Source organism: Paroedura picta, chromosome 15 (assembly GCF_049243985.1).
Source record: "Paroedura picta isolate Pp20150507F chromosome 15, Ppicta_v3.0, whole genome shotgun sequence".
Classification (NCBI taxonomy): domain Eukaryota; kingdom Metazoa; phylum Chordata; class Lepidosauria; order Squamata; family Gekkonidae; genus Paroedura; species Paroedura picta.
In genome coordinates, this window is record NC_135383.1 from 29,552,518 (window position 1) to 29,565,836 (window position 13,319).

Genomic DNA, 13,319 nt, shown 5'->3' on the forward strand with positions numbered 1-13,319 from the left:
GTCAACGCTTGACAATTTTACTGAGGCCCGGGGGGGGGGGAGTCTTTTGCTGAGGGATGTCGCCGGCGCCGCTTGATTCCCTGCTCCCCTTGCTTTCCCGCTAGTGCCCCTGACTCCACCGCCCGCTGGTGGGTGCTGCCAGCAGCAGCTGCACATTGCCATGCCGAGGGGGAGCCCCAGCCATGGCGTCCGCTAGAGAGCACCAAAGGTGATCCAGCGGCAGAGGGGCAGGGCAGCCCCCGAGGCAGCAGCCGGGGAGGAGGACAAGGAGGAGCTGCGGCCCTCTACCAATTGATCCATGGACCGGTCCCGGTCCCCAGGCCAGGGGTTGGGGACCACTGCTGTAGACTGTCTTACATAAATATATTCATACTATCTGTTCACGTAAAACCTTGTCTTTCATTTCACTCCCTCTGTGCTTCACTGAAAAAAAATGAAGAAATCCTAGACTTTCCCATGATACATTTTAAATGAGTGAACTGTATTTTAAGACAAAGTTTTCCTCGCTCAAAAAGAGACCTTAAGAAGAAGAATTGTTGGTTGTTATATGCCGCTTTTCTCTACCTGAAGGAGGCTCAAAGCGGCTTACGGTCACCTCCCCTTTCCTCTCCCCACAACAGACATCCTGTGAGGAAGGTGAAGATGAGTGAGCCCTGAGATTACTGAAGAAGAGGAGTTGGTTTTTAGATGCAGCTTTTCTCTACCCGAAGGAGGCTCAAAGCCGCTTACAGTCGCCTTCCCATTCCACTCCCCACACAACAGACACCCTGTGAGGGAGGTGAGGCTGAGAGGGCCCTGATATCACTGCTTGGTCAGAACAGCTTTCTCAGTGCCGTGGGGAGCGCAAGGTCACCCAGCTGGTTGCATGTGGGGGAGCGCAGAATCAAACCCAGCTTGCCAGATTAGAAGTCTGCACTCCTAACCACTACACGAAAAGGGCTTCAGTACTTTTTCATACTATACAATTTTAGTGTGAAAACCTTCTTTTAAGAAGTATTTCACTCATTCTAAACCATAAAATATGTTACAAGAGGTCCCCCAAAATCTCCATCCAAAGGTACTTGCGGGGGGGGGGGGGAAACAACCCAATTTTCCCCTCTGAATTTTCCCCATTTTTTTCTGGACCTTAACTCCAGACAAAACAAAGAAATAAACTAATAAAAGTATTAAAATTATCAAAATAAATACTAAAATCAGCAGACATAAAAAAAACAGTGAAAGCACAAAAGCAGCAAAGATGCTCCGTTAAAATATAGCGGAACTCCCAGCAGACTAGCCATGCTGCCGTCACCTCCAACAGTCTCTCTCCACTGTCTTCTCAGGGGCTGGGAACAAGTACTTCTCTTACCAGCAGATTAACATTACAAAGGGACCCTTTCTGGACACAGGGACTCCCCACTTCAGAGGAAGGGCCCACAATCCACTTCCCTGTCTGTCATAGAGCTGCTACAACCTGCCCCTGACTGGCTTCCTGGTTGCTGGCTGGAAAACATGCCAATGGCTGTCAGGAAACTGGTTGAGCATGCCCAAGTACGAGAGTCACAATAGTTAAAAAGGTAAAGGTATCCCCTGTGCAAGCACCGAGTCATGTCTGACCCTTGGGGTGACGCCCTCTAGCGTTTTCTTGGCAGACTCAATACGGGGTGGTTTGCCAGTGCCTTCCCCAGTCATGACCGTTTACCCCCCAGCAAGCTGGGTACTCATTTTACCGACCTCGGAAGGATGGAAGGCTGAGTCAACCTTGAGCTGGCTGCTGGGATTGAACTCCCAGCCTCATGGGCAGAGCTTACAGACAGCTGCCTTACCACTCTGCGCCACAAGAGGCTCTGTTCACAATAGTTACTTGCTGTTTATTAAAAAATGTACTGCAGTTTCATATTATTTTCAAACACAAAGTATTTTAGGGAGGAGAGTGGGAACAATGGCTTTCAACTGAATTCCACAGTTCAAATTCTGCTAGGTGGGATTTTCCTATTTCTATGAATAGCTCTTCCTACCTCTCATACATTTAGTGTCCTTTTTGAATTTATTAACCAATAAGGAATGTTCTTTCTACCTCCAGATAATCAAAAGGTGAGGATGATTAGACCCTGGATTTTGACCCTGCCACTACCTTTCAAGACCTGACCTTGTAGGACATCAAGTGGGTATTTTTCAGGTCCACTCTGCTCCTGCACCAGGAACAAGATGTGTTGCTGCTTTCAAACTTCTATCCCAGGGATTCCCAACCAGAGGGGGTCTGCAGCCTTCCCCTCTTGCCTGAATGGACTCAGCCCCAAGCTAGGGATCTGGCTGCTTCCATTGCTCCCCTGCCCCCTTCCCCAGAACGAGTGAGGTCTTTCGTGGGTTCTGACCCAGGGAGGCAGAGGAGCCTGTATACCGACTCCCGCTTTCAACCATCATCCCTCTCAAGTCTGCCTGTTAGTGGTTAGTGATGTCACTTCTGGTGACAGGTCACTTCCGGGGAGCGAGGCAGGGAGGCGTGCCAGCCAACATCAATTCCAGGGTTCCTCGAAGTCTGAAAGATTATTTCAGAGGCTCCTCTCTGGTCAAAAGGCTGAAAAGGGCTGCTCTATCCCTTCCCCCAAAGCCTTCTAGAAAAGTCTGAGCAAAGCTCTTGGACTTAAAGCTCAAGCTCACTGCTTCTTATAGCCATGGAACAAAATTCGCCTCTGTTTCAACCGACCAAGTCATTCTTGCCTGATCCACGCACACACCACGAATGCCGGGGCTCACCTTTGACATCAGCTTCAAGCCTCTTTCAATTCGAGGTGGCGGCTTTTTATCCAATATGCCTGCCTCATACGGCGACACGATCGCAGGGTTAATGAACCTCAGGAACATGGCGCTTCCGACGGCTCCGATGCTGTTCTGGGGGAACCGCTGGCTGACGACCTGACAAGCACAAGTCAGAATTTGAAAACAAAAAATGAACAATGTAGCAGAAGAAGTGGGGGCTCACGATGCATTTTAACTTCCCCATTTGTTGCTAATCCTTCTAGGCATGACACCATTTGAGATGGAAACAAAACAGCGTGTCAAAATGGATCTCTAGTTGAACAGGCTTCAGAGGGAAGCAGCGAATGGTTATTGTAAGAAGAAGAAGAAGGGAAAGTGTTATTTTAAACAGTACAGGCAAAGTGTGATTCCACTGCCCCATCTCTTTCACATTCCACCTGGGGGTGAAGCCGGTTCAAGAGCCTGGGAGTCCCTGTCAGCCCAAACCAAGCCAGGCAGAAAATGAGGCTTCGCCAATTCTTGCAGGTGCCAAATGATTCGATTCAATCTGCTTTGTGGAGAGGAGGTGGTTTCACAGTCATTTACTTAATTTAATTTAATTTATTTTTAGATTTATACCCCACCACTATTCCAGGGACTTAGAATCCTAGAATCATAGACTTGGAAGGGCCCTTCTGGGTCATCTAGTCCAACCTCCTGCACTATGCAGGACACTCACATCCCAGTTGCTCATCCACTGTCCCCTGCCACCCCCTTGAGCCTTCACAGAATCAGCCTCTTCGTCAGATGGCTCTCCAGCCTCTGCTTAAAAATCCCCAAAAATGGAGAACCCACCACCTCCCGAGGAAGCCTGTTCCACTGAGAAACCGCTCTAACTGTCAGGAACTTCTTCCGGAGGTTTACATGGAATTTCTTTTGAATTAATTTCATCCCATTCGTTCTGGTCTGTCCCTCTGGGGCAAGATACTTGTTAGCAACTTTCCATCAGACAGAAAGTGTTTCTGTCATGAAACAGACAAAGGCTTTATCCACATGCCAAAGGAGCTGAGAATGTCCAAACATTAAGAGTGAAAAATAAGTTTAGAGAAGAATATAGAAGTTACTTCCCCTGAGGAGGCAGAGAGAGAAATCAAAATTATCGGTTCATGACATTTATTCATGTTTGCACATGCTGCAAAACCAGCACCTCCCCAGTATTCAAGTGATGTTCACTGGCTCCTGAGGAGCTTTAAATAAGTGATACAATCACAAGCAGTGCAGAATAGAGAAGACCACAATTAGAAGCATGCGCCTGGGAAAGCCAAGGGTCAGGAGAAAACGAGTGAGCCAAGGCCCAAAAGAACCGAGCAAAAAAAGCTAAACCAAACCAGCTCCATGCACCTAAGGAGAATTGGGGCCTGTGTTCATCATGCCCCATGGAAACTACCTTTTCAGAAGGGAAAAGACACTCGGATCCAGTTTGTGCTGTGGCATGTGTGGCTCGCTCTTAGGCAGAGGAGCCAACCCCCCCCCCCCCCCCCGCTCCGCTGAGGCCTTTTCAGGTGCTCTGAGCTTCAAGCAGTGCTTTGCATGCAGGTGTTGCCTGTGCCCAACGGCAGATCCTCTGACTCCTCTTCCGCAAACTGCATCATCAGTGCAGCCTGGGCAGCAGCTGGAGCATCAGACGCGGGCCTCAGAGTCTGAGTTCAAATTCAGCCACAAGGTTTAAGGAGTGAGCCCGGGGCTGTCACCCTCAGGGGTGTTTCAAGGATACAGTTTAGACTAGAACTATGAATACCGGCTTGAACTCCTTGGAGGAGGGGGCAGATTTCTTGAGAGAGAATCACACATCAATGCATGCCTTCTCAGCACCAGGCTCTCCCGGGGTCATTCTAGCCACTTCCTGTCCAACTGAAGACAGTTCCCAATCACAAGGCTGGGGCGGGGGGGGGGGTTGTTATGTGATGTAGCCTCGAGATGCTGGCTGCTGCACAGGACACACTCCAACATGGAATTTCTGCCCCCTGTTAACTCTACAATGGCCACTCAGGAGCCTGGGCAAAAGGCCACCTGCTGGGCACCGCGAAAGGGGTCAGCAGGTCCCATGAGACCCGCAGGCACCACATGAAGGATCCCTGATCTTAGGCGAACGTGATCTCATCAAGTATAAATAACCACGGCTGGACAAATGTTTGGGGATGGCAAACAGGGACCTCTCCAAAGGACTCCCCACCCCAAAAGCCACCCGACTGCACCCCAATCAGCTGCCCCAGATGGATCTTTGTCACCTGGCCACTCAAATCTCATTATGCAAAAACATTCCTAGGGAGGAGGCCTGTTCAAAAGAGAGGGGGACCTGAAGGAACGGCTGAAGGGGTGGTGAAGAGGCTCAGCTAGGAGTTCCACAGGAAAGCTCAGAAAGGCAATGCCAGAATATTGGGGGGGGGGAGGCACTCCCCCTGTGAGACATAAGAACACTGGCTTACCTGACCACTGCCCAGCAGACCTGATGCTCAGTCTTAAATGCATCCTGGTCCTTGGGACGCTTATGGCCCCAGAGATTCAGGGCAGCCCATTCCAGGCAGCCGCAGTGAGGCCCACGCCAGTGACCCCCAACAGGCTACACAGGCCTTGGAGCCAGAACGAACCCAAATGAGCAACACAACCCACACAACAACCCACTTAAAAAAGATTCCACTGTGCCAAGAAGTCACCTGAGTGCGTGCATGTGTGTATTTGCGTGCACACAAGTTAATTCCAAATGCCCAAATTCATCAGTCACTTTTCAAATGTCTACCTTTTTAATAAAGGAGATGGAATACAGATGAAACAGGATGTTTGAGGCTTTTTTGGGGGGGAGGGGTAGCATTTTGGTCAGGAGATGCTTTTTTTTAAAGACCTGCATGCAGCAAAAGCTGTGTCAATTCAATTTTGCTTTTGTGCTCAGAAAGAAAAGTTGGAAAGGAAGATTAACCCATTTTTAGAAGCACATATTTACAACGAAGAAGAAGAATTGGTTCTTATATGTCACTTTTCTCTACCAGAAGGAGCCTCAAAGTGGCTTACATTCACCTTCCGTTCCTCTCCCCACAACAGGCATCCTGTGAAGTAGGGGAGGCTGAAAGAGCCATGATGCTACTGATCAGTCAGAATGAGCCCAAGGTCACCCAGCTGGCTGCATGTGGAAGGGGAGGGAACCAAACCTGGCTTGCCAGATAAGAAGTCCACACTCCTAACTATCGGGGCAAGAATAGCTCCCTGCAGAATTCCGTATACCAAGGCATGCCACTGAGAGGTTCCCTTGCCAAGCATCCCCGATGCTGGAGAAAAAACTGCAGCCATTTGAGTGCTGAACCTTGTATCCCCATGACCCATTATGCACGGGGGAAATAACGCACATTCGAGGTGGAATGGCGGCGACTAAAATCACCGATAACGCACGGAGCTGACTGCAACCGGCCGCAGCTTCGGTGCATGCTGCTGAAAAAGCCGCGTCAGTGAAACGCGGAAGAAAGCGCAGCTTCCGGGTGACCGGGGCGCAACCAGAAGCGGCGCCCGGATCGCCGCGTGCATAATCGGTTACTCTGGGTTTTGCCGCTGCTGCGCACCGCCCCGTGCATAACCGGTGTGCGTCGCGTCTTCCCCCTCCACGTTTTCCATGTGACCCGAAATCGCCGTTTCGGCGGCCGTGCATAATGGGCCCATGCTAGGCATCAGGCAAGCAGCCCATGGTCAACAGTACTGAACACCACTGTCACATCTAATAAAAACAGCAGCACTGACCTACCTAGATAAAGTTGTCCCTGGAGAGCATCCATGAGGGTGACCAGAACCATTTCTACCCTATGGCCAGGCCAGAAGCTGGACTGGAATGAATCAAGAGCTGATGTTTCATTCAAGAAGCTCTGCAGCTGCTCTGCAACCACCTACTCAATGATCTTACCCAACAACAAAGCAAAACTGGGTGATAGCTGCATCAATCCAGTTTAGCTCCTCCTTTAGTCTCTCCAGAAAAGTCCCCGAAATGGATAATCTCCCAGAGAGGGACCCAGATCTCCTCACCGCAGGCTTTCACTAGCCATGAGGAGCATGGGTCAAGGGGGCACATGGTAAAACATTAGCTGCCAGAGTTCTGTCCACATTAGCCAAGCAGAGCAAACTGAAATCAGACCCTGAGATCAAAACTGCAGATAGGTCAAGGTGGAGTGGCAAGAGCCGCAAGGGAGTGGCGGGGAATAAATCTAATAATAATAATAATAATAATAATAATAATAATAATAATAATAATAATAATAATAATAATAATAATAATAATTTCTCCACAAAAAAGCTTGCAAAAACCTCATAGCTGATGCCCAATGGTAAATTTTCACATGGTCCTATAAGCAAGGATGTCAAAGACTGAATGGGTTTGAACAACTGTGCTGGGTGTGAGGTAGTGGAGGCAACATGAGTTGCAAAATAGCTTCTCTTTGTGGCTTTTCCTGCCATTTCATAAATCCGCATGAACATCTAGTAAGATGTTCTTGAAGCTTCATCATGAGTTTTCTGCCAAACTCGCTCTAGTTGTCTCAGTTCCTGTTTCCTCCTGCACAGTTCCTTGTATGCCACACAGCTGGCTTGGGATGGGAACAGTGAGGCTATTGGGGAGTGATCTTGTTGATGGTTCCAGAAAGACAGCTATGTAGGTCAGCTCATCAATCAAGTCACTAGGGTGCATATGCTCTTACAGACCCTTCCTGAAGCCCTGAGATTCTTTGGGTGAGCATGAATCTGCTCTCAGCCTATGCAGGGGGGAAGTGGGGTACTGATTCAAGGCTACTGGGATGGGTGTTATAAAAATCAAATATATTAAACAAATTAAACCGCCTGACCTTAGCACTCTGGCGGATTGTGCCGGACAAAAATCTATCCCTAGCTTAAAGACTAAATCCAGGATGTGGACTGGTTGGTGTGCAAACTGGGAGAGTCCTAGTGTTGTCATGGCAGACACTAGGTCTGAGTTCTGCATGGAGCTGGACTTCTGTGCGCCAAGTCCTCCCCCACCCTCCAGACCTTCAAGGCTCACACAGCCACCAGCTCCAGGAAACTCAGAAGAGCTTCTGTGGTGCATAAGGTAGACAAGCACATCAGACAGATTACCAAACTCTCCACTGTGTCCCACACTAGACCTAAGCATTCAATGTCTGGAATTATTGGGGCAGGGCATGCCTTGAAGGAGACAGACTCGCACATCAGTCTCGCAGCTTCCACACCCCAGCCTTTTGCCCAGGATCAGTGAAGGACTGAAAACCTGGGTGGAACAAGTTCTTTCAGGACTACAGTCTCGCCCTCTTGCAGCCAGGTCTCAGTCACACAAGCCAAGTCCACATTCTGCTCTGTAGAGCTGTGGTTTTCTTATTTATGGACCTGACACTGCACAATATCAATGTTGTTACTAAACACTGCTTTCTCTTGGACATGCTTTGAAGTAATCTATCCACACTTCTTTCCCATCAAGGAAAATGGGTATCATCATCTTTCTACAAAAAGAAGGGGAGAAGGGGAGGATCCTGCCAACATGAGGGCAAAGGAAAAACAACACTTGCCCTTATTTTCTGACTTTTCCTTTTCAACCTGCAAGTGCCAAGAAAGAACAGAATATCAGCACCATCTGGGCACAGTTTGCAGAGTTTTCCTTCAGGTGCGGAGTCAAAGAAGCACACAGAGAATAATTTTACAAACAAGATTTCAGTCCAGGGTTAATTGAAATGGAAGCTCATTGGGTGCCAGAATTAGTAGAATGGTTTTATAATGAGAGTCAAGTTGACTAGAAGTGAAGGTTTTTTTCTTGGAATAAAAGAGGAGCAGAACAGAAACCGGAGAAAGGGGGTATGTGCGCATGGACAGAAATGGCTAAGAAAACTTCTCCAAAAAACTTACTGCTTTTTTGTTTTCCTTTTTTTCTTTTACGGTAGCTTTATTCAGGAGAGAGTGACAAGTGGCCTACAGAACAGAGATGAGCACAAACAAGTCATAGCCCCCGCCACAGACAGCAACCCCAAAACAATAAACACAACCAACCAACCACCTACTGTTGACTAGCGCACAAAGACTCACAATCAAATGCAACAGAACAGAAAATGGAGTATGCACACTTGGGATCAGATGGCATTTGTGTTTCATGTATGCAGCCGTGATTTGTTTCATGGAGCACTGAAGGCAAGCAAATGGTGGGTCTTGGAGCATTCCTACTATTTCTGGCTGGGTCATCAATTTTAAAAGCCGCTTGATTTCATTGATACGCAACAGATTTGTTGTACCTTCTGGTATGAGGCATTTTGAATGAGTTTTGCAAAGGGCCAAATCAATTTTTCCAAACATGTATTAATGTAGGGGTTTGCTTCCCCAGCCCTAATAAAATCTTTCTCTGTGTGTCCATCAACAGCTTCACAGAAGTTGGGTAAAAAAAATTGGGTTAAGTCTCATCACAGTCATAATTTCTGTCAACAACCATAGAGTGATATCCCTGTGCTAGACATCCAAAGTTCATTTTTGTTATCCACCCGAAACTTGGGACCACACACAGGGGAACAAGCCAGAAAGCTTTCAAAACATTTGGAAAGGAAGCATACTTTTCCAGCACAATTAACATTTAGGTGCCCTGCATAGAGGATCAGTTTTTCCCAGTCTGACCTAGATAAAGGGCCAATTCTGCATCCCATCCATTAGAATGCCCTTAGGCCAGTGGCACTATGCAGCACATGTCAGCCAGTCAGCGGGGCACAAGCTCCTTATCCAGGCAAGAGCACAGGTGTTTCAATTGGCTCCCAACATCCACAGCTAGGGACTCTCTGAACAAATCTCTGTGTTCACTAAAGGGCATAGGTTCTGACTGGGGAAGGCCAAATTTTGATGAGTTTTCCCCTAACTCACACACATATCAAGCAGCTGCACAAAGGAGTGGAAGCCCTCCCCATACAAGACTAACACAGCAGGATGGATACAGAAGGAGTCCATGGGTAGGTGTATCTAACCAGGAGGGCTAGGATGCAAGGCCCAGGCTGCGCGGAAACTACTGTGATGGTCTTGCAGGATTTCCTTCCCCTTGAACCTCTGCAAGAATGTAATGTAAGCAATACTGCTCCCTCACTAGCTAAGAGAATTATGAGTAAAAGTTAAAGCTGTAAAGAGCACCCCTGCTGGATTGGGCCAGGAGTAACCCTGGCCCAGCAACACATCTAGACAAGAGGCCAAACAGATGTCTCCAGCAAGCCCACAAAGCAGAGCAAAAAGGCATCAGGCCTCGCCCAGCCGGTCAAGCACAACATCAGGGCTGCAGCAGGAAATAGGGTTGCACTTACCTGTAACTGATGTTCACTGAGGTCTTCTGTGCACAAACACTGCACAGGGCAGCTCCAGACGTTTTATTCCTAGATCATAAACTCCTAAAATGGGGTGCCCTATTGCACAGAGACAGCATATGCTCAATTTTCCCATGCCACAGGCCTCCCGTGCTCTGTGGGTATGCTGTCCCTCCCCCTCAGTTCCCCTATGCTGCCAAGAGCTCCTCATGTAAGTAAAAAAGGCATCTAAATAGTCATCTCAATTCCCAAACCTATTTCCTCTTTTCTTCTGTCTCTCTCTCCCCTTTGAGAACTCATAGTGGAGCAGATGGGAGGGAATGTGTGTCTACACAGAAGATGTCAATGGACAACTGTTATACGAAAGTGCAACTCTGTTCTCTCTTCTCTCTTCAGGTGCAGCTCCACACTGGAACAATTAGAGAGCTCATAATGCTTTGTGGAGATGGGGTGACCAGGTTGCAGCATTACAAAAATCGAGCAGCAGAATCTTTCTATGAAATGCCACAGGTGTGGCCATCATTCAGGTGGCATGTGCTTTAACCTAACTGGGCACGGCTTGCAGCCCAGCTGGAAATGGCCGGCCAGGGCCTCTCTGCCACCATTTTGGATGGTGCACCTGGGGGTGGGGAGCGGCGGGGGAAGGGCACGGCAGGGTGGGATTTGCTTCCCTTTGGGCCCCAATACCACAATGAGGGGGGGGGGAGGATTCTCTTCCCTTCGGCCCCCAAAGCCCTCTCGCTGCCTCAGGAAGGTGGCGGGAGCCGAAGGGACGTGGCTGCAGGGCAAGGGGGGGGGGAGGATTCTCTCCCGTTTGGGCCGCAAAGGCCTCTCTCTGCCTCGCAGAGTCAGCGAGAGGGTTTTCTTGCCCAAAGGGAAGCCTTTCAAAGCCCATTTTAAAAATAGGTTTTTATACTACTAACTAATAAAAAGTGTTTAGTCTCTTTGAAATGATTTTGTCCTAACAATTTTGACCTATTCTGACATCTGACATGTGTAACTCCCTTTTTGACTAAGAAGTCAGGGAAGGGAAAAACACACCGAGAAATAACTCTTGGGACAGGTGAAACTGAGATACCACCCTACGCAAAAATTAGGGGGTAAGACCAATGGATCATCGAACACTTTAAGGACAGGAGAATCAGCCCACAGGGCAGCCGGCTCACTCCCATTCCTGGCAGACAGGAGGGCCAAAGACGTAAATGATAATGGCACAGAGGGGTCAAGGGTCAGGTGGGATCGCATCAGCTGCGCTAACACCGTCCGGAGCAACGTCTACGGACTGAGGGCACGGAGGGGTCATACATTTCAGAAAGCGTTGAGTTACTTGATGAACAAATCCTGAAACTCCCTGAATGTGTCCAGTGGCACCAGAATTGCGCAAACGAATGAGACACTAGGCCCGAATGAACCAGAAATAACAGGAACTCAAGAACCATAGCTAACGGACAGATACAATGCCCTGAGCAGCAGCCCAAGCTTCAAATTGTAGCCATTTAACCTCATAGAAATATCTAGAAGACAGTTTACAGCTTTGCACTCAAACTTGCATGCATGCCCTTAAAAAAAGGAACTACCAATATTTGCATCCTCCTTGCTGTGAGGTGTGAAAGGGAGGGATACTGTGGTTGAACAAAGGGTCTAGAGCAGGGGTAGTCAAACTGCGGCCCTCCAGATGTCCATGGACTACAATTCCCAGGAGCCCCTGCCAGCGAATGCTCCTGGGAATTGTAGTCCATGGATATCTGGAGGGCCGCAGTTTGACTATTCCTGAGTGAACAGGTCCAATATAACCGGGAGAGGCATAAACACCTCTTTGGATAATTTGAGCAGTTCCACGAACCAGATCTGTCGAAGCCAAACAGGAGCAATTAGGATTCCCTGAGCCTGGTTTGACCTCATCTTCCCTATGGCTCTGCCAAGGAGAGGAAATGGAGGGGGGCAATACATAAATCGTGGTTCCTGACCAACAGAACTGAAAGGCATCCCCAATTTATTCCAGCTGCTGTCCATCAATAAGCAAAATACTGGAGCTTTCACAGACTCATAGTTTGATGTACCCCCTGCCCTGCTGAGCTTATCAGCTTGAGGGTTTTAGGACCATGTGGTATGGGTGGCTTCGAGGACAACTCCAAGCTCCAATGCCACATCCCAAGTTGTCACTGCTTCGCACCAGAGGGATAATCGGCCTGTAACCACAAAGGGCTAATGAGTCCGTACTATCATGTTTGTAGAGGTAATACATGGTGGCCAAATGAATAAAGACATTTTTGTTCCTCAATATATTTGCAAATGAGGTAAGAGCTAAACAGATGTCAATGGACAGATGTCATGGGACTATCTCTGCAACGAGATAGTCCCATGTGCGCCCCTCCAGTTAGTCGACGGACCACATGTGGTCCGCAGCCCACAGGTTGGGGATCGCTAATGTAGGACACTCACATCCCTATCGCTCATCTACTGTAACCTGCCAACCCTTTGCCTTCATAGAATCATCCTCTCCGTCAGGTGGCTATCTAGCTTCTGTTTAAAAATCTCCAAAGATGGAGAACCTACCACCTCGCGAGGAAGCCTGTTCCATTGAGAAACCACTCTGACTGTCAGGAACTTCTTCCGGAGGTTTAGATGGAATTTCTTTTTAATTAATTTCATCCCATTGGTTCTGGTCTGTCCCTCTGGGGCAAGAGAGAACAATTCTGCTCCATCCTCTAGTCTTCATGACACCTTTTTAAACACTTGAAGATGGTTATCAGATCCCCTCTCAGTCGTCTCATCTAAACAGACCAAACTCCCCCAACCTTTCTTCATATATCTTGGTTTCCAACCCCATCATCTTTGTTACTCTCCTCTGGACATGCTCCAGTTTGCCTACATCCCTCTTCAACTAGGGTGCCCAAAACTGAACCAGAGCAGAGTAAAGCGGTACCATCACCTCCCGGGATCTGGACATGATACTCCGTTTGATACAGCCCAAAATCCCATCTGCCTTTTTAGTCACTGAGTCACACTGCTGACTCATGTCCAATGTATGGTCTACAAAGACTCCTAGATCCTTTTTGCACATGCTACTGCCAAGACAAGCCTCCCCCATCTTATATTGGTGTATTTGGTTTTTCCTACCTAAATGAATGTCAAAGGCAGACACACTCACAACTAGGCTTCTGGATTAAAAGAAAGCTTTATTGGAAGTAGATCTGAACACTCCGACGTCTGTAGTCGATTCTAATCGATACATGGCAAGCAAGCAGTTATCAATGC

General features: G+C 48.2%; 1 protein-coding gene across 5 annotated transcripts in view; it reads right to left on the reverse strand.

The window, feature by feature from the left end:
- Nucleotides 1–13,319, reverse strand: part of NF1 (neurofibromin 1) — a 365,186-nt gene that overhangs the window by 167,938 nt on the left and 183,929 nt on the right. For 3 of the 5 annotated variants that reach the window (XM_077311867.1, XM_077311868.1, XM_077311865.1), the window contains exons 31-32: nt 8,641–8,703; nt 2,737–2,895 (exon numbers count right to left, since the gene is read on the reverse strand). In XM_077311867.1, the coding sequence (XP_077167982.1) occupies nt 2,737–2,895; nt 8,641–8,703 (222 nt within the window). The remainder of the gene's footprint in view (nt 1–2,736; nt 2,896–8,640; nt 8,704–13,319) is intronic. The other 2 variants (XM_077311869.1, XM_077311866.1) reach the window with 1 other exon arrangement.